At 42.8% G+C, this 27,265-nt stretch overlaps 1 protein-coding gene across 1 annotated transcript in view; it reads right to left on the minus strand.

The window, feature by feature from the left end:
* The window catches only part of LOC126191044 (cytochrome P450 6k1-like), a 100,196-nt gene extending 74,208 nt beyond the window's left edge, over positions 1-25,988 (minus strand). The window contains exons 1-3 of the mRNA XM_049931756.1: positions 25,954-25,988; positions 7,077-7,306; positions 94-332 (exon numbers count right to left, since the gene is read on the minus strand). Of these exons, the coding sequence (XP_049787713.1) occupies positions 94-332; positions 7,077-7,296 (459 nt within the window). The 5' untranslated portion in view covers positions 7,297-7,306; positions 25,954-25,988. The remainder of the gene's footprint in view (positions 1-93; positions 333-7,076; positions 7,307-25,953) is intronic.
* Between the last annotated feature and the right edge of the window lie 1,277 nt (positions 25,989-27,265).

Below are 27,265 nucleotides of genomic sequence, written 5' to 3' on the forward strand. Positions count from 1 at the left end.
GAAGTTCAAGTATGGCGGAATTAAGTCGTTTTAGGAGTTAAAAAATGTGTTTTTTCCGGTTTAAATTATAAATATGCCGAGCAGTTGTCTCACCTGGAACATCATCTTCATTTTTCCAGATGTAAACGTGGGCGTCAACTTCACACGTAACCTGCGCCATTTGTTCCCACGAATAGCAAAAAGGTGTTGGCTTATGGGTTCGTTCTCGTTTACGAGTGCCATTCTGTCTTGGAAGGTCCAGAAGTCCTTGACGAGAATGCAACGGATCAAATCCGGATCCAGTACCACCAGGGTTGGTCGAGTGAAGAAATATATTCCGCCGAAACGATTGCCTGGAAAAAAAGTTTCAAATGATAAACTCGATAATATTGTATATAAAACGAAAATCTGCCCAATTTTGGCATTGTGTATGCATACATACATCCTCTGCAAACTTCTGTCAAATTCATGGCAGAAAAGTATTTAGAAATATGCGTCCATGAACAAAAACTATGGAAATTTTCACAGTAAGTAATCCACTAGCCTCTATGCTATAGTTTATAACTATGAGGATGTACACTGTTATTCTGGCCGTCGTGTAACCCATTGAGTACCAATAGTTTCTGCATGAAACCAACATTATATTATTATTATTATTATTATTATTATTATTATTATTATTATTTGGAAGTTCCAGTGCTTTCGCATGAAACATCTGATGCTATTGCAAGTCAGAGACATCTAGTGGTACACTGAGGTGTTATGTTATTGTAGGAGATTGTGACGTGTATTTTTTGATGTTGATCATGTTGAGGAGGTCATTAATAGTCAAAATAAGTATATCTAAAGTAACTGTAACGTAAATTTGAGTTTGTACTACTGCTGTTACATGTGCTTTCTAAACTGAATCACTGGAGCATTCAGTATATTTGATAAAATTCATTAAATTTTAGGTCCGTTTTTTACTTGTTGTTTAGAACTATAATTTGTTTTAGGCACTATGAGATCACAGAAGTTCTGATGTGTGGGATTGTGTCTAGGAAAAATGTGAAATTGCTTTCAAGGAGTGGTTGAAAACTGTATGTCCCAGTGGTTCCAAAATAAAACCACAACATTAATATCATTTTGATTGTTTACTTTTCACTAATTTACTCTTGTATTCGTTGCCTACTATTAAGGTAAAAGTTAATTTTGTGAAAAAATTTAAAATTATATTCCCAAGTCAAACCACCTCTTTAAAACAATTTGTTGTTTACTTTTTGAGTAATTATTCTTGTATTCGTTGCTCACTACAATGAAAAAGGTCAATTTTGTGAAAAATATAAATTTTTTATGTTGTTGGCACTCAAAGAGTTCTTGGATCCCTTTTACTGCGCTCATAGGAATATTTTCCAGGTAGCTTAATGTTGATGAGGATAAAAGATGAACTGAACGAATTTCTTTCTCCTCTGGAGTGGCTAGAATGGTATCCATTTAAGAATGAGAGAATGACTTGGTTTATGACATGGAAGAAGTTTAGAGGCACGACTTACCGACCTCACTAGGCTTCATTAAAATGTATTTCTTGCCCTTATTTATTCAGGGTATTTTAGGGACCTAGTCCTACCATTTTGTATACATGGGCGTAAACATTGCTTACATGTTACAAGGCTGAGGCTGGAGAGGTAGTGTCATGAAGGAGACAATGGTCACCAACATTCACACACCAAGGACACATCGGGTTTCACATTTACCTCTTAGCTGGCAAGACACGTGACAATTTATGGTTGGGCAAATCAGAAAACAAAGAATAGGAGAAATATATCTTTTCACTCTTCATTACGACTTTCGACTGGTATGATGTGGCACTTCGTCATTTGCTGTCTTGTGCTAATATATTCAAACCTACATAACTACTATATCGAACATCGTCTTTAATTTGTTCTACTTACTCTAGTCTATTATTCCCCCCCCCCCCCCCTCTCACCACCACTACGTTTTCCAGCCCTAAGTTAACTGTTCCTGCCCGCATCTCGTGGTCGTGCGGTAGCGTTCTCGCTTCCCACGCCCGGGTTCCCGGGTTCGATTCCCGGCGGGGTCAGAGATTTTCTCTGCCTCGTGATGGCTGGGTGTTGTGTGCTGTCCTTAGGTTAGTTAGGTTTAAGTAGTTCTAAGTTCTAGGGGACTTATGACCACAGCAGTTGAGTCCCATAGTGCTCAGATCCATTTGAACTGTTCCTGGTTGACATAACAAATTTTCCTCCGGCTTTCAAACATATTTAAAAAGTGCAACGCCAGGTTGCGACAGTAGAACAAAGGTAAAACATAAATGTTGTTCTCATTTCATTAGGACTCACATTCTGCGTTTAAGAGTTTCTGATTTTTGCATATGAATCTATCACTGGATGCTGTGAGAGAGGTGCTGGATATTTTACAAAGTTGCTTATGGGTTCATCTTTGTGTGAAAGTGGACAAAGATTACAGAAATTCATTTATAATAAAGGAAATGAAGTTGTAAGAGAAATTCAAAGCTGAAGCATATTATTCAAATACTTAATAATTTTTTTGTTGGTCTTCACTTCCATTTAGATTATCTGCGTATTTATTTTATTAAAGACTTTACACACCACATTTTGTAATTATTGCCCGCCCACAACCTGTACCAGTTTCATCTGTGTCACACGTTGTAATGTTGCCATGCAGTCTTCCACACACGTAGCCATCTGCATCCAATTATTTAATGGATATTGAAGGTTTCTCAATGTTTGATACTGACTGTGTGTGATACTATATCTCCGTCAGTATTTTTTTCCCTTACCCTTGTTCTGTATTACAAAAACAATGTAAATAGAAATTACAGGTGGCAAGAAATCTGTTTCCCGTTTCGTAAATCTGTAATCCGAGGTATCCTTGAAAGAGAATGCTGTTTAAACGAACTCCATACCCATTCTGAAGCAATGGTATGGTAGAAGTATAAGCGCCTTTGTTGCTTGATGTTTCGGTTACTCAGCCTAATATGATTCTGATCCTGTGACATTTCACTCACGGCCACCCAGTTGTGCTCGTCCCGTGGTTAATAGGCCCCCATAGACGGCTTAACCAGTTGGCTGCCCCCCACCCCCATTTGGGTCTGACCTGACCCTTTCGCCTTTATGTGGGCGATTTTATAGCAGTCAGGTCCGTGGCATGAATGTGTCGGTTTTCCTGACAGACCTCTACCTGTTTACCCAACTGTTACCTGCCAGCTCATACTCTTGTCAGTGCAGGCAAGTAAGAGTGTGCCCACACAAATTCAGACAGGTCTCCGACCCACTCAGCGGTGACGGGAGGGGGAGATTCAAAAATGGCTCTGAGCACTATGGGACTTAACTGCTGTGGTCATCAGTCCCCTAGAACTTAGAACTACTTAAACCTAACTAACCTATGGACATCACACACATCCATGCCCGAGGTAGGATTCGAACCTGCGACCGTAGCGGTAGCGCTGTTCCAGACTGTAGCGCCTAGAACCGCTCGGCCACTCCGGCCGTCGGAGGGGGAGATGGTGGGGGTCAGGTAACAAGTCTGGCTGTGAATGGATGGCTTAATAAGTACGCTTGAGTCATTTTCTGGTATCGAAGATGACAGGGGCTGTTTCCCAGTCTGGGGGTAGCATTATCTAAGTAAGCTATGGTCTGAGTCTACTAGACTGGTTTAAGGGCTTGTCACTTTCCATGATGGCAGGTACCTTCCAGTACCACTAGGAAGGAAATTCTGAGTGTCTCAGCTGGAAGCAGCTCTTCGCAGAGGAGTGTCATCAGTGAGAACAGGAAATGAGCAATGAAAATGCTTGCACTCTGCTGCCGAGGTTGGTTTGCTAAAAGCTGTTAAGCTGGGTTTACACTAGCATGTCGTTTGCACAAGTCATCGCTCCAAGTTACTACGAGCCACTTGCTGCTGTGATTCCGCAGCACTCTGAAGAAATAAGCAAGAAGTTCTGCAACACGTGTTTTTAGTCTGAGTGCGGGAGCAAGTAAAATGGCGATCAGGCGGCTCGCAGGTCTTCTAATTATTAAAAAGAATGCGAACAAGAAAACGAGAAGTATCTGGTTTAGTGATTGGATACTGAGAAGACCACAGTATGGAACCTGCAATAACAGAGTATTGAGGACATGGAAAGCTTCGAAAACCTTTATACACTCCTGGAAATGGAAAAAAGAACACATTGACACCGGTGTGTCAGACCCACCATACTTGCTCCGGACACTGCGAGAGGGCTGTACAAGCAATGATCACACGCACGGCACAGCGGACACACCAGGAACCGCGGTGTTGGCCGTCGAATGGCGCTAGCTGCGCAGCATTTGTGCACCGCCGCCGTCAGTGTCAGCCAGTTTGCCGTGGCATACGGAGCTCCATCGCAGTCTTTAACACTGGTAGCATGCCGCGACAGCGTGGACGTGAACCGTATGTGCAGCTGACGGACTTTGAGCGAGGGCGTATAGTGGGCATGCGGGAGGCCGGGTGGACGTACCGCCGAATTGCTCAACACGTGGGGCGTGAGGTCTCCACAGTACATCGATGTTGTCGCCAGTGGTCGGCGGAAGGTACACGTGCCCGTCGACCTGGGACCGGACCGCAGCGACGCACGGATGCACGCCAAGACCGTAGGATCCTACGCAGTGCCGTAGGGGACCGCACCGCCAATTCCCAGCAAATTAGGGACTCTGTTGCTCCTGGGGTATCGGCGAGGACCATTCGCAACCGTCTCCATGAAGCTGGGCTACGGTCCCGCACACCGTTAGGCCGTCTTCCGCTCACGCCGCAACATCGTGCAGCCCGCCTCCAGTGGTGTCGCGACAGGCGTGAATGGACGGACGAATGGAGACGTGTCGTCTTCAGCGATGAGAGTCGCTTCTGCCTTGGTGCCAATGATGGTCGTATGCGTGTTTGGCGCCGTGCAGGTGAGCGCCACAATCAGGACTGCATACGACCGAGGCACACAGGGCCAACACCCGGCATCATGGTGTGGGGAGCGATCTCCTACACTGGCCGTACACCACTGGTGATCGTCGAGGGGACACTGAATAGTGCACGGTACATCCAAACCGTCATCGAACCCATCGTTCTACCATTCCTAGACCGGCAAGGGAACTTGCTGTTCCAACAGGACAATGCACGTCCGCATGTATCCCGTGCCACCCAACGTGCTCTAGAAGGTGTAAGTCAACTACCCTGGCCAGCAAGATCTCCGGATCTGTCCCCCATTGAGCATGTTTGGGACTGGATGAAGCATCGTCTCACGCGGTCTGCACGTCCAGCACGAACGCTGGTCCAACTGAGGCGCCAGGTGGAAATGGCATGGCAAGCCGTTCCACAGGACTACATCCAGCATCTCTACGATCGTCTCCATGGGAGAATAGCAGCCTGCATTGCTGCGAAAGGTGGATATACACTGTACTAGTGCCGACATTGTGCATGCTCTGTTGCCTGTGTCTATGTGCCTGTGGTTCTGTCAGTGTGATCATGTGATGTATCTGACCCCAGGAATGTGTCAATAAAGTTTCCCCTTCCTGGGACAATGAATTCACGGTGTTCTTATTTCAATTTCCAGGAGTGTAGAATCTCTACAAAACGATGTTAAGTATTTGCTAACATAGATACGAGACGTCATTTCAAATCAGGACCCAACATTTCACACAGCTATTTCAGCGAAGATTACTTGGCACGCAACGACTTATCGCTGCAGGTTAGCTACGAACTAAACAGCACATTTTATTTATTTGTATGAAACATACATTTAAAAAAAAGTCGAATTCCGAAATACTAACTTTGTAGGAGACTCGTACAGGTCTCTGATGAACCTGTTTCGCATTCCTGGGAGCACGATTTCTCTAATCATACCTGATGTATGTGGAGCCATCTTTTATGTCTTGGAAAGAGAAATTTATTTGAACATGTGTGAAAGCATAGTACAGAAAGTAAAGTAAATTTTTATTGCATAAAGTAGTTCCCCCTAGTTTTCAAAATTAGCTGGTCAGCACTCCAAACACGTAGATCTGTTGCTGTTCTCCAAGGGCGAGAGGGAGCACTATGTTTGGATCAAAAACCTGTCCCCTTATTTTCCCACTAGTTATCAAACCACAATGGTGCTCGGCTTTCTTACCACAGGTGCCAACTCTTTTACCAAGAGTTAGTATCTGGAAAGGCACCTGAATGAGTGTTCGATCCAGGAACTGGTAAATGTGGAAATGCCTACAGGGGATAAGAAGTTCTTTTGCGCTGACTTCAGGTGCCCCCTTAGCTCCTAAGGCACATTGTGAAGGTTACCCTGATGTCTCTCATAAACCTTCATAGAACGGCACGTACTGTACGTGGCACCATGTATCGTCGTATGACTCCTCGGAGGGAATTACACTACGCCAGGTCTTTTACATGGACGCAATGTTAAGGAGAGCAAATTTGAGCGTCGAAGTGTTCACTGATGTTGACGTGCTGCTCTTCTTCGAATGTGGGATTCACATGGGACTTTGCCAGTGTGTATACAGGCACACCATGGCGAATAACCCACAAATGAGCGAGGAGGGGTACAGGCCATCTGACGGTTTAAGTTACATCCTCTACTTGAATTTACACAATCTCTATGGACACGCCATGCCAACAATCTCTACCTCTGGAGGGTTCCACTGGCTGTTGAGAGTGGAAATCGTCAGATTGGAAGAAAACATCCATGATGTGGCCGCAGATTCCGGTGAAGGATTTGTCTTGGAGGCAGACCTGAAATCTCCTACTTATCTGCATGGTGTGCAAAGTGACTTGCCACTGTGTCGAGAGCGCCTAGGCTAGCGCGATGGTTCCATTTGAAACCTGATGGTAGCGCTGGGGTTATCAGTGATGTAAACGAGCGATATGTATAGTTTGCTGAGAGAAAAAGGTGTTAGAATTTTGTTGGATCAAATGCATTTATCTCTGTTGAAGTTATAGAAAAAAAATGTTTCCGAAAAAATGGATTTTCAATAAAGACGTATAACAAATATCTATTCTAAGATGGAATTTAATCAAAAGTAAGTATGACACTATCTCTGCGTGTGGTCATGGAGAAAATAATGGATTTAAATAATATTTACGTCTAGTCATACCTTTCAGTTGCCAGTAGGCATCAACTATATCCAATGGCATTGAGAGCTTGCCCACAAAACTTTTGTAGACGTTACCAAAGGGGAACTGCGGTTCCAGATAGGGCGCTCCCTTCTTCTTCCAGTACTTGTACGAGTGGGAGAACCACACGTACGCCGCAGCCACTACCAGTGACAGGCCTACCAACAGCTCTTCGAGCCACGATTCTGCGTAGAAAGCCATGTTGAAGAATCTGAAACAGAACCGGATATAAGTGAAATGAGTGTGACGTCTCCTTGCTTCCTTGTAACATCCCGTCCTTCCGTCGCATTGTACCGTCCTTTTACTAGCATGTAAAATAACTGTCACCACCAGAAAGGAACTTTCCAGTGACATTATTATCACCTCATTTTATATGCGATGTTTACAGACTGTAGCCTATGATGTTTGCCACATTATGCGAGCAGCCATACAACTGCTAGGTGCGAAAGGGAATTGTTGTTTGTAGCCATTTAGGCCAGTGGTGTTTTGTGTAAAGGAAGCTGTGGCTGCAGCTGAAAAAGAAATCATCGTTATCACAGTCATTCAGACCAAGAAGTATATGGTCTTTTGAAATGCCCCTGTAGCTGAAGCAGATAGTGAATCCTGCGATTGTGGGGCAGAGGTATATGCTGCACATATAAATGCTGCATGTGAAGATACTCGAAAGATTATTGCGAACAGAATTAAGATAAATATGGAAGTCACCTTATTGCTACACAGCGCACAGAATCGCAGAAGGAGGGGGGGGGGGGCTCATTGTACTCGTTTCTATTTGACCTAGGAACGTGAGGTGAAAAGTTTTTGGTTTAGCCCAGATCATCGGCCAGTTTAATGGACAATAGAACATCTATCTTTCTGTAGGTATATTACAGAATATTGATCAAGGTTTGAGCGACGAACCGGACAGTTTCGTCAAAGCTTTTTCCGCTGCCACGATATAAGTAAAATGGTTCGAAAGATAACAATATAATAAAAAACCTATACCGGAATAGACTGAGTAAAAAAAAATCCTCGTTTGCCAAGATATGGTGATTATGGTAGAGTAAATGTTGGAAACCAGAGTGAAAAATGGTCCTCTGAAAGCACAGGAAAAGACGAATATGTACTGGGCAGTTAGGGATATAAAAGAATAAAACAAGTTAACTAGCTTTTCGGCCTACCTGGTAGCTTCAGAGACATTTAATTCAAAAAAATTTTATTCGACCTTATTTACGTCTTAAATGTATTTCCCCAATTTAGTGAGCTCTTCTAGCTGCGTAGTGTTGGCACACCTACGCCTCGCAATTTATATGCTTAAGTCCGTGATCCTTTGACCCAAATGGTTGAAAAGGCTCTGAGCACTATGGGAGTTAACTTCTGATGTCATCAGTCCCCTAGAACTGAGAACTACTTAAACCTAACTAACCTAAGGACATCACACACAACCATGCCCGAGGCAGGATTCGACCCTGCGACCGTAGCGGTCTCGCGGTTCCAGACTGTAGCGCCTAGAACCGCTCGGCCACCTTTGATCCTAATCTTACACTATTCGCCAGCCATAGTAAATAACATATAGCATCATACGGCTGAAGAGCATACAGGTCAATATCTAAAAACGTTTCACTGAGGGGATATAATTTCATTGGTGGCTGCATTATATTACATGACATGGGTACTGATACTAACAAGTAAAAAAAGCCGAATACGTCGGGAAGTTTTGATCTGAACGTCTTTGAAGCAGTCTTGTAAGTCCCTCCTTTTACGTCCCTAACTTTGCCCTAGTTTTGGAAAATATTGAGGTTGTACAGACAATGCTTTTATACTGGAACAAACTACGTAAGGTCGAATGGAGTTTAGCTAAGATACTTATATTCTGTAATTTCAAATTATCCATTACGGATTTGAGGTTACTGTTGTTATGTTCTGACAACAATAACTGGTAGCGTGCAACCATAATTTTTGTCCTACACACAACTCAGCAACTTGTTTTGGAGAGGCAATGCTGAAACGTCCTCCAACGCAGTTGCGACGTTCACAAGATGGAATGGAATGAAAACATACTGGACTGTGTGCTCCATCTCTGGGACGACGTCGTTGTTTTTCCACGTCGTGTGAGTGTAGCCCTTTGGTTGGGGACTCAGGAGGAGCCAGGTCCACGCGGTGCTAGAACAAGCTGGGACTGCTGGTGGCGCACATAGACTGCCGGATGGAAGGGCTGTGGTCATGAAGGTGCACGACCTCGTCGTAAACCAGATCCTGCAGGCTTTAAGATGAGCGCATTTCAATCCAAGTAGAGAAACCCCCACCACTGTGACATCTCGCGATTCTCGAGTGACTTGGGTTCGTGTTGCTGCTCGGAGTGTTGCCGAGGCGAAGAGCAGCGAGTGGAGCGCTTGGGGAAAGCGGATATGATCAGCTTTCCTCGACTTCTTGTCACTATTCACTGCGTTCAGCTTGTTACAATTTGTTGAGTTCAACCAGCTGTACTTTTCTTGCCTGGTGGCCGCTAACGCCCCAGTTACCTGCCCAGGGTGTTAGTGTATGTAACGGCAGTGTACGTTTCCTCGCCTTGCCGCTGCTGTCTTGTAAGGCGTGTAGTTTTGACAGATTTCTTGACTGTATGCCGTTTGTGATTCTTCTACTCTGGTGGGCGCTCTAAGCACACTATTCTGGGGGCGTAGTCCAGTCCACCGGTTCTGGCTTTGGCGTATTGTTCCATTCCTGCATTTGGTTTATTGGACGTCAGGTAGCTTCAGCAAGATTATCATTAGTCATTCGTTAGACCGCCACTTGTCTGAGTTACCATCTTGTGAAGTGAATGCAACTCTTGGCTGCCTGTCTCATCGCTCGCGGAAGTGTTTGTTGCCGGACCTACTCAGAGGTCGATTCCTGGAGCACCGTCTTTGACTGGATCTTGCGTTTTATTATTGTAATGCCTACATTAAAGGTTATGTATGTACAAGATTACCATCATCTCATTTCACCCGTTTGGTGGTCAGTTGCTTGTTTCTTTTAATTAACCTTTTACAGCAGATTTCTAATTTTTTTATATAATTGCCGTTCCTGGCGTGTAAGGCCTTCAGCTGTGATGTGGTCATTTGCTTTGAAAAAATAATTTTGCCGGCCGGAGTGGCCGTGCGGTTATAGGCGCTACAGTCTGGAACCGCGTGACCGCTACGGTCGCAGGGTCGAATCCTGCCTCGCGCATGATTGTGTGTGATGTCCTTAGGTTAGTTAGGTTTAAGTACTTCTAAGTTCTAGGGGACTGATGACCACAGTAGTTAAGTCCCATAGCGCTCAGAGCCATTTGAACCATTTTGAAAAAATAATTTGATATTTGTATTTTAGCAATAAGCGTTAAAACCTTGTATCCTGGCATCTGATACCTTCTGCTGTGTTTGTGGCCACCTACTTTTTAATATTTCAGCACCTGTAAGTTGTAATTGCAGCGAGTTCTTAAACATGCTTGATTTATTGCCATTCTTGGCGTATAAGGCCTTCAGCCGTGATCACAGTCACTCCAGGCAAATGCTGGGATGGTTCCTCTGAAAGGGCACGGCCGACTTCCTTCCCGATCTTTCCCTAATCCGATGAGACCGATGACCACGCTGTCTGGTCTCCTTCCCCAAACCAACCAACCAACCGTGATCACAGTGGCTCGTTTTTTTTTTAACTTTATGTATTTGTATTTTATATGATTTGCTAAATTGTAACACACTGGACACACTTTTATTTACACAGTTGTGTATTCCTTCATTAATAACGTGTGGTATTTTTTAATTTATGTTGTGTCTGGAATTACTGTTTTAAAAATAAATGTGTGTTCCTGTAAAAGGCAACCACCAGTAACGGATTACGGCCCCGCCCACAATCGTAATCGAATCTTGCCTTCCCTTGACTATAAGGTTTCAATTTACTAAATGTGCGGTCCTCATCAAAGAGGTATTGTAACTTTACAATAATGTTGTTGTTGCTGTTGTTGTTATGGTCTTCAATGTGAAGACTGTTCAGGCAGCTACTCTATCCTACGCGAGCCTCATCATCTTCGAATAACAGCTGAAACCTACACCCTTCAGAATCTGCCTTTTCTATTCATCTCTTGGTCTCCCTCTACAATTTTTACCATTGAAACTTACCTCCAATACTAAATTAGTCATCCATTGATGACTCAGAGTGTATCCTATCAACCAACCCCTCCTTTTAGTCCAGTTGTGCCAGAAATTTCTTGTCTTCCTAGTTCTGTACAGTATCTCCTCGTCAGTTACGTCATCTACCCATGTAATCTTCAGCATTGTTCTGTAGCACCACATTTCAAAGTTTTCTATTCTCTTGTCGTCCAAAAACTCTTTACTGTCCTTGTTTCACTTCTACACATGGCTACACAAAGACCTCCAGAAATGATTTCGGAGCGCTTGAGTCTGTATTTGGTGTTAATAAATTTCCTTCTTCGGAGTCGCTTTTCTTCCCATTGCCAGTCTACATTTGATATCCTCTCTACTTCGGCCATCAGCAATAATTTTGCTGCCCAAATAACAAATCTACTACTTTAAGTGTCTTGTTTCCTAACCTTATTCCCTCAGCATCATCTGATTTAATTCGACTACATTTCGTTATTCTTGTTCGCTTTTTGTTGATATTCATCTTATATCTTACTTTCAAGACAACATGCCCTCCATTGGACTGCTCTTCCAAGTACGTAGCAGTCCCTGACAGAATTACAATATCATTAGAAAATCTTAAGGTTTTTTATCTCTTCTCCATGAACTTAAATTCCAACTCCAAATTTTTATTTGGTTTACTTTACTGCTTGCTCAATGCACAGATTGAATAATATAAGGGATAGGCTAAAACCCTGTCGCACTCCTCCCTCTACCACTGCCTGCCTTTCATGCCCCTCGACTGTCATAATAACCGTCTGTTTCCTATACAAGTTATGAATAGCCTTATGCTGCCTGCATTTTACCCCAGCTACTTTTAAAATTTCAAATAAAGCGTTCCAGTCAACATTGTCAAAAGTTTTCTCTAAGTCTGCAAATGCTGTATGTCGTAGGAACAGTATTGCCTCGCGTGTTCCGAAATTTCTCCGAAATCTGATCTCTCCTAGGGTCGGTCATAATTATGTACCTGTCTTAAAATAATTCTGTGAAGGCGTTCAGAAATCTCATTTCGTTGCCAGTAAATTACGTATTCAGTATACTGCCATGTTTCTTTTCGTGAATGGCGGTCTCCAGTTCTTCCAGCGAACCGAGTTCCCTCTCTTTCCAAGTCTTCTTCTCCCGTTTATGAGGTAGGCCTGTTTCGTTTACATAATTCGCGACAGCTTATTTGTCATAATTACTCAGTCTGAATGCCTCTTTACGTTCCTTGTATCTGACCGAAAATGCTCTTCGCGTCTGTCCAATACACACTGTCCAGTCACATTGACGTGACCACCTGTCAAAAGCCTGAACAGGCAGAAAGAGAGTCAGTGAGGCTCTGGAAGGTACTCCAGTGGCTTCAACAGCTGCGCTAGTTCTCTCGACTGAGGATCCATGGTGTGAACAGCCAGATCGAGGTTATCCCACAGGCTATCGATTGAGTTTAAATCCGACGCCACTGGCGACCGTGGGAGTGCGATAAACTCAACCAGGTGCTCTTCGAACCACGTACAGGGTGTTTCAAAAATGACCGGTATATTTGAAACGGCAATGAAAACTAAACGAGCAGCGATAGAAATACAGCGTTTGTTGCAATATGCTTGGGACAACAGTACATTTTCAGGCGGACAAACTTTCGAAATTACAGTAGTTACAATTTTCAACAACAGATGGCGCTGCAAGTGATGTGAAAGATATAGAAGACAACACAGTCTGTAGGTGCGCCATTCTGTACGTCGTCTTTCTGCTGTAAGCGTGTGCTGTTCACAACGTGCAAGTGTGCTGCAGACAACATGGTTTATTCCTTAGAACAGAGGATTTTTCTGGTGTTGGAATTCCACCGCCTAGAACACAGTGTTGTTGCAACAAGACGAAGTTTTCAACGGAGGTTTAATGTAACCAAAGGACCGAAAAGCGATACAATAAAGGATCTGTTTGAAAAATTTCAACGGACTGGGAATGTGACGGATGAACGTGCTGGAAAGGTAGGGCGACCGCGTACGGCAACCACAGAGGGCAACGCGCAGCTAGTGCAGCAGGTGATCCGACAGCGGCCTCGGGTTTCCGTTCGCCGTGTTGCAGCTGCGGTCCAAATGACGCCGACGTCCACGTATCGTCTGATGCGCCAGAGTTTACACCTCTATCCATACAAAATTCAAACGCGGCAACCCCTCAGCGCCGCTACCGTTGCTGCACGAGAGACATTCGCTAACGATATAGTGCACAGGATTGATGACAGCGATATGCATGTGGGCAGCATTTGGTTTACTGACGAAGCTTATTTTTACCTGGACGGCTTCGTCAATAAACATAACTGGCGCATATGGGGAACCGAAAAGCCCCATGTTGCAGTCCCATCGTCCCTGCATCCTCAAAAAGTACTGGTCTGGGCCGCCATTTCTTCCAAAGGAGTCATTGGCCCATTTTTCAGATCCGAAACGATTACTACATCACGCTATCTGGACATTCTTCGTGAATTTGTGGCGGTACAAACTGCCTTAGACGACACTGCGAACACCTCGTGGTTTATGCAAGATGGTGCCCGGCCACATCGCACGGCCGACGTCTTTAATTTCCTGAATGAATATTTCGATGATCGTGTGATTGCTTTGGGCTATCCGAAACATACAGGAGGCGGCGTGGATTGGCCTCCCTATTCGCCAGACATGAACCCCTGTGACTTCTTTCTGTGGGGACACTTGAAAGACCAGGTGTACCGCCAGAATCCAGAAACAATTGAACAGCTGAAGCAGTACATCTCATCTGCATGTGAAGCCATTCCGCCAGACACGTTGTCAAAGGTTTCGGGTAATTTCATTCAGAGACTACGCCATATTATTGCTACGCATGGTGGATATGTGGAAAATATCGTACTATAGAGTTTCCCAGACCGCAGCGCCATCTGTTGTTGAAAATTGTACCTACTGTAATTTCGAAAGTTTGTCTGCCTGAAAATGTACTGTTGTCCCAAGCATATTGCAACAAACGGTGTATTTCTATCGCTGCTCGTTTAGTTTTTATTGCCGTTTCAAATATACCGGTCATTTTTGAAACACCCTGTACATACACAACGAGGTGTGGGACGTTACACTGTCCTGCTGGTACATGCCACCGCGTCGAGGAAAAACCAACTACACGTAGGCGTGGTTGCCTCGGCGCAGGTTTCGGACAGCGCCATTTTGCCATGCACGAAGTACTTTAACCTCGGTGGCACGAGAACATCCGCTATTTTTTACGGGTCCCGCCTTAATTCTTCATACATACTCCGTCGCCAGTGCTGACACCTGCCATCTGTGAGTGGCTCTTGCACGCTGACGTAGAACGTAGATGGCGATCACATTATTGTGACTGGACGATACAGTTTTCACTGTAGGATGTGGACTCAGTTTGATAACATCTTTCGAACTTGATTTTTCTTTCTAACGACGACATTGAGCCATACTGCGGCTCACGTTGGTGCTGTTTGTAGGTTTCCGCCCTCTGTTGGAGGCCAGACGGTATCGTTTAGTTGGCATGCACGGGCTGCCGGATGGAAGGGCTTTGGTCACGGGAGTGCACGACCCCGTCTTATACCAGATTCAGCAAGCTTTAAGACGAGTGCATTTCGATCCAAGTAAGAAACCTCCACCACTGTGATATCTCGCGGTTCTCCAGTGACCTGATCCGTATTGCTGCTCGTGGTGTAGCCGGGGCGAAGAGCAGCGAGTGGAGTGCTTGGGGAAGATGGATCTGTTTACCTTTCCTCGTCTTCTTATTACTATTTACTGCGTTCAGCTTGTTACGATTTGTTAATTTCAGTCAGCGGACGGTGGGTGATTCCTTTCTCGTTCCGGGCGCTCTAAACGCAGTATTCTTGGGACGCAGTGCAGACCGCCGGTCCTGGCTTTGGCGTATTGTTCCATCGTTGCATTTGGTTTATCGGACGTCAGGTAGCTTCAGCAAGATTATCATTAGTCATTCGTTAGACCGCCACTAGTCTGATTTACCATCTTGTGACGTAAATGCAACTCTTGGCTGTCTATCTCATCGCTCGCGGAAGTGTTTGTTGCCGGACCTTCTCAGAGGTCGATTCCTGGAGCACCGTCTGTGGCCTCTTAGTTCTTGTAAGACATGTGTGTTCTAAAAGGAGATAAGTCGCTTTTTTCACATTAACCTTTGCTATTGTATTTGCTGTTTCACCTTAGGTTTCTAATTTTTTTATATTATTGCCGCCCTGGCGTGTAAGTCCTTCAGCCGTGATTGTGGTCATTTGCCTTAAAATTCTAATTTGGTATTTGTATTTACGCAGTAAGCCTTTAAGAGCTTATTTACTGCCATTCCTGGCGTCTGGTGCCTCCTGCTGTCTTTGTGGCGACTTACCTTTAATATTTCAATACCTAATTTGTAAGTTGCAGCGAGTTTTGAACAATTCTTAATTTATTGCCTTTTTTGCAGTGTAACGCCTTCTGCTCGGATCACAGTGGCTTGCTTATAAAACATTATCTGCAGTATCTAATGGCGATTTGCTAAATTGTAACCCACCGGAAACACTATTATTTATACAGTTGTTTATTCCTTCATTAATAACGTTTGGTATTTTTATTTATTGTTGAGTCTGGAATTACTGGTTCGAAATAAATTGTGTGTATCTGTAAAAGGCAACCAATAGTAACTGATTACGGCCCCGTCCATAATCGTACGGGCGAATCCTGCCCTCCCTTCACTACCAGGTTTCAGACATGTTTCGGGTTATACTGACTAGATCATTTCTCTGTAACGCTGTCTTAGCACCATGTGGTTTAAAAATGTTCGCAGAATTTTGTGGGACTAGCTAACGAGGACGGAAAGACGATTTCTTAACGCCTGTGTGCTTTTCTTTTAAGGCATATACATAACTATTAATTTGCAATGCCTCTTTGAAGAAGCTGCTATAAAGTGACGACCGGAGGCTTAGGTAATGAGGAAAATGTGGGCGACCAATAGAACAGCATTGTGGTTGAGCTAACAGCTACGCATACCCTGTAATACCACGAACATGTCGGTTCACAACAATCTCCGCATCTCTTGAGAATCGTCAGCTTGGGACTCTGGAAGACCACAGCAGATCAGCGGAATCCCGTCTGGTGCAGTGTGCGGTGTGACTCGGGACGGCCACTGACAGACGACCCTTTTAGTGTAAGACGAGGATACATAGTCCGGGTCAACTGGAGATGGCAGACAACACGTCAGCTTTGACCAATGACGCCATAGTTTACTCGTAGATATTAATGTCTTTATTTTCGAATCATAGATACTAAATCGGTTATCTTCTGTGAGGAGGCGTCATTATAGCAAAATACATGAATGTGTTTTTAAAAGATAGTGCTAGATATTGTGTATGATTTTTGTATCTTGTATTAAGTTATTTCTTCGTTCCAATTCACTCGGTACTTATTTTCATCCTTGGTGAATTTGAGAGATTTTGGAAGAATTATTTTTTCTGGAGAATTTTTATTTTCTGATTCTCCTTTGTAGAACTGGATTTATCTATCGATCGGAGCGTGGAATGTCAGATCCCTTAATCGGGCAGGTAGGTTAGAAAATTTAAAAAGGGCAGTTAGATATAGTTGGAATTAGTGAAGTTCGGTGGCAGGAGGAACAAGACTTTTGGTCAGTTGAATACAGGGTTATAAATACAAAATCAAATAGGGGTAATGCAGGAGTAGGTTTAATAATGAATAAAAAAAATTGGAGTGCGGGTAAGCTACTACCAACAGCATAGTGAACGCATTATTGTGGCAAAGATACACACGAAGCCCATGCCTACAACAGTAGTACAAGTTTATATGCCAACTAGCTCTGCAGATGATGAAGAAATTGATGAAATGTATGATGAGATAAAAGAAATTATTCAGGTAGTGAAGGCAGATGAAAATTTAATAGTCATGGGTGCCTGGAATTCAAGTGTAGGAAAAGGGAGAGAAGGAAACATAGTGGCTGAATATGGGTTGGGGGAGAGAAATGAAAGAGGAAGCCGCCTGGTAGGATTTTGTGCAGAGCATAACTTAATCATAGCTTACACTTGGTTTAAGAATCATGAAAGAAGGTTGTATACATGGAAGAATCCAGGAGATACTAGAAGGAATCAGATAGATTATATAATGGTCAGACAGAGATTTAGGAACCAGGTTTTAAATTGTAAGACATTTCCAGGGGCAGATGTGGACTCTGACCACAATCTATTGGTTATGAACTGTAAATTAAAACTGAAGAAACTGCAAAAAGGTGGGAATTTGAGGAGATGGGACCTGGATCAACTGACTAAACCAGAGGTTGTACAAAGTTTCAGGGAGAGCATAAGGGAACAATTGACAGGAATGAGGTAAAGAAATACAGTAGAAGAAGAATGGGTAGCTCTGAGGCATGAAGTAGTGAAGGCAGCAGAGGATCAAGTAGGTAAAAAGACGAGGGCTAGTAGAAATCCTTGGGTAACAGAAGAAATATTGAATTTAATTGACGAAAGGACAAAATATAAAAACGCAGAAAATGAAGTGGGCAAAAGGGGATACAAACGTCTCAAATATGAGATCGACAGGAAGTGCAAAATGGCTAAGCAGGGATGGCTAGAGGACAAATGTAAGGATGTAGAGGCTTATCTCGCTAGGGGTAAGATAGATACTGCCTACAGGAAAATTAAAGAGACCTTTGGAGAAAAGAGAACCAATTGTATGAATATCAAGAGCTCAGATGGAAACCCAGTTCTAAGCAAAGAAGGGAAAGCAGAAAGATGGAAGGAGTATATAGAGGGTCTATACAAGGGCGATGTACTTGAGGACAATATTATGGAAATGAAAGAGAATGTAGAAGAAGATGAAATGGGAGATACGATACTGCGTGAAGAGTTTGACAGAGCACTGAAAGACCTGAGCCGAAACAAGGCTCCGGGAGTAGACAACATTCCATTAGAACTACTGACGGCCTTGGGAGAGCCAGTCCTGACAAAACTCTACCATCTGGTGAGCAAGATGTATGAGACAGGCGAAATACCCTCAGACTTCAGAATATAATAATTCCAATCCCAAAGAAAGCAGGTGTTGACAGATGTGAAAATTACCGAACTATCAGTTTAATAAGTCACAGCTGCAAAATACTAACGCGTATTCTTTACGAATGGAAAAACTGGTCGCAGCCGACCTCGGCGAAGATCAATTTGGATTCCGCAGAAATGTTGGAACACGGGAGGCAATACTGACCCTACGACTTATCTTAGAAAATAGATTAAGGAAAGGCAAACCTACATTTCTAGCATTTGTAGATTTAGAGAAACTTTTGACAATGTTAACTGGAATACTCTCTTTCAAATTCTGAAGGTGGCAGGGGTAAAATACAGGGAGCGAAAGGCTATTTACAATTTGTACAGAAACCAGATGGCAGTTATAAGAGTCGAGGGGCATGAAAGGGAAGCAGCGGTTGGGAAGGGAGTGAGACAGGGTTGTAGCCTGTCCCCGATGTTATTCAATCTGTATATTGAGCAAGCAGTAAAGGAAACAAAAGAAAAATTTGGTGTAGGTACTAAAATCCATGGAGAAGAAATAAAAACTTTGGGGTTCGCCGATGATATTGTAATTCTGTCAGAGACAGCAAAGGACTTCGAAGAGCAGTTGAGCGGAATGGACAGTGTCTTGAAAGGAGGGTATAAGATGAACATCAACAAAAGCAAAATGAGGATAATGGAATGTAGTCAAATTAAGTCGGGTGATGCTGAGGGAATTAGATTAGGAAATGAGACACTTAAAGTAGTAAAGGAGTTTTGCTATTTGGGAAACAGAATAACTGATGATGGTCGAAGTAGGGAGGATATAAAATGTAGACTGGCAATGGCAAGGAAAGCGTTTCTGAAGAAGAGAAATTTGTTGAGTATAGATTTACGTGTCAGGAAGTCGTTTCTGAAAGTATTTGTATGGAGTGTAGCCTTGAATGGAAGTGAAACATGGACGATACTTTGGACAAGAAGAGAATAGAAGCTTTTGAAATGTGGTGCTACAGAAGAATGCTGAAGATTAGATGGGTAAATCACATAACTAATGAGGAGGTATTGAATAGAATTGGGGAGAAGAAGAGTTTGTGGCACAACTTGACAAGAAGAAGGGACCGGTTGGTAATACATGTTCTGAGGCATCAAGGGATCACAAATATAGCATTGGAGGGCAGCGTGGAGGGTAAAAATCGTAGAGGGAGACCAAGAGATGAATACACTAAGCGGATTCAGAAGGGTGTAGGTTGCAGTAAGTACTGGGAGATGAAGAAGCTTGCACAGGATAGAGTAGCATGGAGAGCTGCATCATGCAAGACAACAACAATAACAACAACTGCAGTACGGGATACAAATATTACAACTGTCGCTGTTTTTCGCCTTTACTAGCACTAGTATTACTGCTAGATTTTTCAGCCATTACTAGTAATATCGAAGGCGAAAAGACCGACATACGAAAAATTTGTATCTCCTACTTCAGCTGACCTGTATAGGCCAGCTGGAGTATGGGATTCAAATTTTACGTACAGTATTTCGGTCTTTTCCCTCCCCTAGTACTAGTACCAGCTGCATATTAGGATGCTAATAGTGGCGGAGACGAAAAAAGCAACAACTGTAAAATTTGTCACCCGTATTTCAGTTGACCTATGTAAGTCAGCTGAAGAACAGGGTACTAGTGTTAGCGAAGGCGGCACGTCGACATACGTAAGTTTGTATCCCTTACTGCAGTTAAGCTATATAGATCAACAGAAGATCGGTACACAACTCATATTTGTCAACTGAGTTAGTCCATGCTAACATTATTTCTGTCCCTTTTTTTTCTTTCTTTTATGCACTGGTATCCCATTCTTCAGTTGAGCTATATAGGTCAAATGAACAATAGGATACTAGGACCCAAAGAAGTAATAAATCTAACATTATGTTCGAAATACGGATATACGTGATACACGTCTACCATCTGTTTTCTCTATCCCGCATTCGTTTGTTTCCCAACGTTCGTCTTTGCTGTTAAATCTGTGCAATACATCATCTCTGGTAACTTCTGACGTCATTGGTCAAAGCCGATGGGTTCTATCTCATTCTTCAGTAATCCCGATAATCCAATGTGCTTTTATTCCATTTCATTTTGTGAACAACGGAATTGTTTTGGCAGTCTCTTTAACGTTTTAATCTCATGAGCTAAGTTTTACAACCTGATGGTGAGATAAATATCTCTCCTAACTTACATTCCATTCATCATTTTTTAAAATGTTTTTGATTGAATAGCTGAGAAGAGCCTATAAGAAAAGAAAGGAGATATCGGAAGCATTCCATAACATCAAAAGTTTTGACCGAATTAAACCACTGAAATTCAATAGCGACCAGTTGCAGGCAATAAAATTAGTAGGGGACTGAACGTAAGCCGTAGACTTACTCAAACGTTATTTATGCTGAACACGTCCTCAAGGAACGAGGTTCTAAGGTAAGACAGGCCGTTAAATTCGATTGTAATTCGAATGGCGTGGTGGTGGGGTAACAAGACGACGTCCCTGTTGCTTCGCTGTTTCATCTGCTCCTATGTACGCAGAGCCGATTCGTGGCCTTTTAAAGGACCAACAACTCCGCTCTGAAATTTTAATGAAAAAGGTGGTATTTTGTTAGAGATCACCGACTTAATAGTGTCTGAGTGTTTAGCATTAATGACTGGCACAGGTAAGTTGCTAGCGTAGTCCATGAAAATAACTGAACACGCTAGGTAGTAAGGCAGAAATTGTTATTCAAAGCATTGTTCGTAGTCAGCCGCTTCTGACGAAGACGATGAATGTGAATGACAAAACACTGAGGTTTTACCCTCTTCTGACGCGGTAAGGAATCAGACAGTTTATACTCAAATGTCGTCGCGTTTTCACATTATTTAAAAACAGAGTACGGCATTTCGGATTGGCAATCCTCAGAAATATTTGCCACTGGCGCTGTAAAAAGCAGCTAACGTAGAGGAATACAGTCGCTTTCCCTGATCCGGTTCCAAGCACTCCATCATATACAAAGCTCGTTTCCAGCAAATACCTCTTGCATAATTTTCTTGTACGTAAATTTTGTCAGCGCAATTAATTCGAGATGTGCCGTTCTCAAACATACAAATCTGTCGACTAGAATGTCACTAAGTTTCTTTTAAAGTTATCTGCAAAAATCATGCTGTGGGATATGCACTTTCAATATGTAAACTATATTAATAAAAAATCGCAACATCAAGAACGAGCTGTGCGACATAAACAAAAGTTGGTAGGGGTGTTTCTGCATGTGACAGATGATGTACGAGGCGTGTTTTTTTGAGTAAGTACCGTTTTGAAATTTAAAAAAGACTTGCTATGGTATCTCAATAATTTTATTTTTGCATGCAAGCCTGTACCTTAATCTACCTTTCTACATAATTTCCGTCAATATTGAGGCACTTGTCATAACGTTGTACCACTTTTTGAATACCCTCCTCATAGAAGTCTGCCGCCTGATTTGTTAACCACTGCATCACCACTGTTTTGACTTCGTCATCGTCTTGAAGACAATGACTGCCCTGGTGTTCCATCAAGTGTAGGAACAGATGGTAGTCACTGGGCGCAAGATCGGGGCTGTACGGAGGATGATCTAGAGTTTCCCATCGAAAAGATGTGATGAGATCTTTGGTCTGATTCGTCACATGCGGACGGGCATTGTCTTGCAGCAAAACGATGCCCTTGCTCAACTTGCCACGTCTTTTGTTCTGAATTGAACGACGCAGATTGTGCAATGTCTTACAGTAAGCTGCTACATTGATTGTCTCATTACGAGGCAGAAATTCCACAAGCAATACTCCTTTTCTGTCCCAAAAATCTGTGCACATGATTTTTTGGACAGAAATTGTTTGCTTAAACTTCATTTTTCTGGGTGAATCTGAATGCTGCCATTCCATGGACTGTTGCTTTGATTCTGGTGTGATGTAGGCCACCCATGTTTCATCGCCCGTAACAATTTGGCTTACAAAATCATCACCGTTATTGTGGTACCGCTCAAGGAAAGTCAATGCACTGTCTAAACATCTGGTTTTGTGCACATCCGTCAACATTTTCAGTACCCAATGTGCGCACAATTTTCGGTAATTCAAGTGCTCGGTCACAATACCATACAAAACACTATGAGAAACATTAGGGAAGGAAGGAGGAAATCGTAAAGCATCTGTTTTCTCTCACCTTATTGTCCACTTCCTTCACCAAACTTTCATTAACGACCGAAGGACGCCCACTCCGTTGTTATATCATGCACATTTGTGCGGCCATCTTTAAATGCTCTCACCCACGTTCTTACAATTCCATCACTCATAATGTTTTCTCCGTAAACTGCTCAGATCTCACGATGAATATCGATCGCTTTTAGGCCTTTAGCACTAAGAAATAACAGCCCGTACTTCACAGTCGGCGGGACTCACGATTATCGGAGGCATCTTAAACACTCAGTACACAACGTAAACAAAGAAGAATCAGACTGTAATGGCGTCAGTTTGTAGACAACAGATGTAGGTACCCAGGGCGCATGCGCAGAACGCCGACCGGAGCGCTGCGGCCGCGGTGTGGTAAAACGGTACTTATTTAAAAAAGACGCCTCGTATATTTATATTTCTTGTCGGTCGCATAAGAGTGGCGTTAGTAAAGCCACTATGCGGATGCAAACCAGGTTTGCTTTACATACACTATGTCGTGAGTGTTAGTTACCTCTGACATTGGACGTGGTGACTTGATGTTAGTCAAGAATGTCTTTATGGTGACAAAGACGCATTATCAACACGTCACGGAGTTTGAACGACGTCGTGTAATACAGCTACGAGAACCGGGATGATCCTTCTGCGATACGGCAGAAAGACTTGGCAGGGACATAACCATTGTATACGATTGCTGGTAGCGGTGATCACGGTAATGTACTGTCGCAAGGAGACTGGTCTACAGATGGCCATGAGGCACTTCCAGGAGGGGAAGCCGCTTATACTCGGCATATGACTTTGGTGCAGCCGGCCGGAGTGGCCGAGCGGTTCTAGGCGCTACAGTCTGGAACCGCGCGACCGCTACGGTCGCATGTTCGAATCCTGCCTCGGGCACGGATGTGTGTGATGTGCCGAGGTTAGTTAGGTTTAAGTAGTTCTAAATTCTAGGGGACTGATGGCCTCAACTGTTAAGTCCCATAGTGCTCAGAACCATTTGAACCATTTTTGAACTTTGGTGCATCATCGGATGACAACTCCAGCGTCATCCGCAAACAGCATTAACCGCCCCTGTATTGGCTGACCAAGTACAGAAGGCATCGAACTCCATCCCACAAACTGACATCGGACACCTTTACAACACAATGTATGCACGTTTGCAAGCTTGCATTCAACATTCCGGCGATTACACCAGTTATTAATGTACCATAATTTTAAATTTGCAATGGCTGTCTGTAATCTTGCAATGTTAATCACTTAAATATGTTACCTAGACAAATTCATTCCCGATATTTCATTATACTACGTTAATTATTTGCCGGCCGCGGTGGCCGAGCGGCTCTAGGTGCTTCAGTCCGGAACCGCGCTGCTGCTACGGTCGCAGGTTCGAATGCTGCCTTGGGCATGGATGTGTGTGATGTCCTTAGGGTAGTTAGGTTTAAGTAGTTCTAAGTTTAGGGGACTAATGACCTCAGATGTTAAGTCCCATAGAGCTTAGAGCCATTTGAACAATTTTTAATTATTTGTTGGTGTTGCGTTTGTCTTTCAGTCTTTTATTCTCCTGGCAGTTTCATACCTGCAGTGTACAAAGTGAACATGATGCGTTGGAAAAAGTTTTTTGCGAAGCCACCGTTTTCTTTTTTGCGATTGTATTGCCTGGCTGAAGATATGAAAATTGCGAGCAAGGGACTAGAACGGACACGGAAATTCTCTACGTAGTTCTAAATACACCACCATATTCTCCTGTTGTTCTTGTTTTGGTTCTACGAATTGGGGTTCCTTATTCCAACAATTTTTGAAGGAGTGATACAAACGGATCCACTATTCTTTTTGTTTAATATTACAATAAATTGATGTTTTATATCAATATTAGAATATTTTGTATAAGATATGTAGGATATGACATTACATATGAATATGATATAGATACAGTGGAGAAATTGGGAATGAATTGAACATTTATATATTAGGAACTAACATAAATACAGGCAGAACAGAATGGAATGAACACATTGACAGAATGAGTATCCAAAGATTATCTCTGAATGTCTTAGATACAAACGAAAAAGGGAGAATTCAAGGAAGCCAGAGGAAAAGATCAGTATCATAACACGTAAATACCTAAACAGTTCAATTGTAGAAGAGGAAGAAGAAAAAGAAGAAAGAGGAGAAGGTTCCTATTGCTTTCTTGTGAAGCACTTGACCAGCCGTCACTGTAAACTATGTCATATATGAATTGTGGTTAAGAACGCAGCGCGATCCACACAGGACGAAACGGTGAAAACGGGCCTGGCTTACTACCACACACCCGTCCGTGAGCGGCCTTCACCATGCCTCGAACTCGTAACTCACATTCGCTTGCCAGGAAACGCAACGCCGTCGCTCGAAAACACGAGTTCGGAAATACCCACCTGGCCTCGTGGCGTGATTGACGTTATTTTAAAAATCACTTTCTTGAATATAACACTACGTAGACAGCGAAATACGGAAAACTCCTTAATGGCTGCGTATACAATTAGTGGTAGTAACTATGTCAGCCCTCCCAATAACGAATAAACCAGTCGTGCATTTAGACAGGCTGTTAAAATTTACAAACATAACACGTTTTAATGAGTTATTAAAAGCATTAAATACATCTCCTGTAGATGACACGGTTCTTAAAAAACCAAGCAAGATTTAAAACATCAGAAATGTTAAAAATACAGTTACTTAGTTGTTAACACGTCAGTACAAGGGGGAATATGATCTTTATAACTTTGTAGTGAATCTAAATTTGGTACAGAGTGAGGGTGAGATATACATTTATTAAATCTACCATTGCAAATAACATGTCTCAGAAACTCCAGCATAATATCAAGTACACACTGAGACTGTTTCTCCTACTCCATCCAAGAGTTAAAATAAATAATACCCAGTCAATTACAAACTTATAGCCACATAAATAAATTTTGTTTAAAATTGTGCTGTATTTGTCAATCGGCACATTTGACATCGTCAAGTTTGTTGCGAGAGTGAGAATGAAACAATGAAGTGACTAAACTGAACACAACATGAAGTCCGTGGCACTAACATCGGGTAGCTAACCACTACAGTAGCCCTCGTTGCTCTGACAATACTGGCAGCGGATCGTCAGTCAGCCGAAAACACTCACTTCGCAATCAAAAACTAGAAAATTAACCCCAAGGTTACGAATTCACGCTTTTCTCACATGAGAGTTTTGTTACAATGCAAACGGAGACTAGTTTTGAAATTCATTCGTGTCGTTTGTAGAACAAACCCACACCCACTACTGACAGACTGAGCGATACTGCAACCAAGAGAGATAAGCAAGTGAGGCGGCACCAACAGCGCATGCGCAGTGAAGATCAAGGTCGACCGTTCGCGGAAGGTCTCAGGCTGCGTGAGTCTCATAGATATACGCTGACTGTCAGTTTCTACTACGGACATGAATGTGCGAATGGATCCTACTGTTAAGTTGACAGAGAGAGAGAGAGAGAGAGAGAGAGAGAGAGAGAGAGAGAGCGGAACTAGCGTGCTGCTACACTCACCCGTTCGCTGCCACAGCTCGTGTGCATCTCCCGATAGTCTAAGTATGAATGAGGCATACCGTTAAACTGGGAGGGAGGGAGGGAGGGAGTGAGAGAGAGAGAGGGAGAGAGAGAAACGACGCGAGAGCCTGCCACACTCACCTGCCTTTTGCCTCAACTCCAACTCCTTACGTCTCACCTCGCCATCTGTATATAAGAAGTGGCCGTCCTGACAGATAATCAACGGAGCAAATTATCTGTGAAAGTTTGGCTCCGGCGGAGAATTCCTGAGTCATCTGTTGTCAGCAGAAGAGCTGTGTGTCCGAGAGGGAAGTACACCGTCATAGTGGCTAAGGTAAAATCGAAACTACTACGCTTGTGACGGATCTATCTATAACAGTGAGTCATAAGATATGTCAATAGCTCTGGTGACATCATTCTTCTTATCGTAAGTGATTAGATAGTTTCATGTTCCATGGATCGGGTGGAGAATTTATTATGATTTTGTACGTCGAGCCACTTTATATTCATTTTATACAGACATACATAAATACAGCTATGTGCTGAACATTTAGTGCTTTTTTAACTTTTTCCCAAAGTAAATTAATAATTCCTATGCACCACCTCTTACGTAGTTCGAAACTAGGAATTATCCTACAAAGTAGAAGAAGGTGTCAAGGAGAAATTTTTTCAACATTTTATTCACATTTAACTTTGCTGTCTGTCAGACATTTTACATTACAGAGTAGGTAATCAAAAATTTTGGTGTAGCTCTTAAAGTCAACTTTAATATGGAGTAATGAATGTTATTTTTGCTTCGGGTGTTGTAATTGTGTACATAATTGTTTCTATTCAACTATGGTGAATTATTTACAACGAAGTTCACGAGGGAATACGAATAATGAGACGCGGTTGTCAAAATGCCTAAATATGTTCTGCAAGATGCTCGTGTGTCGGTACCATATATTACTCTTACAGCATGTTTTTGGGCATTGAAAACTTCCTTTCTTAAAGACAAGTTATTCCAGAATATTATTCCATACATTATTAACTAAAATTACGCGAAATATATTAACTTACTGATTTTTTTCCCTCAAGGGTAGCAATCTTTCGAAGTGCAAATCTGGTTTAACTGAGTGCTTTATCCAGTTTAAATTAGTTTAAATTCTCATCATTATGGAGACTAAACTTTTGAAATTTCCTCCTCACTTATTATTTCCTCACCATTAGTTGTATTATTGTCAGTGCAGTACCTATAAATATGCAGAACTGAATATTTTGTGTCCCTCTGGATATGAAAGAGAGACAACCTGTTGAAAACTGGTCAATAATA

Source organism: Schistocerca cancellata, chromosome 6 (genome assembly GCF_023864275.1).
Source record: "Schistocerca cancellata isolate TAMUIC-IGC-003103 chromosome 6, iqSchCanc2.1, whole genome shotgun sequence".
Lineage (NCBI taxonomy): Eukaryota > Metazoa > Arthropoda > Insecta > Orthoptera > Acrididae > Schistocerca > Schistocerca cancellata.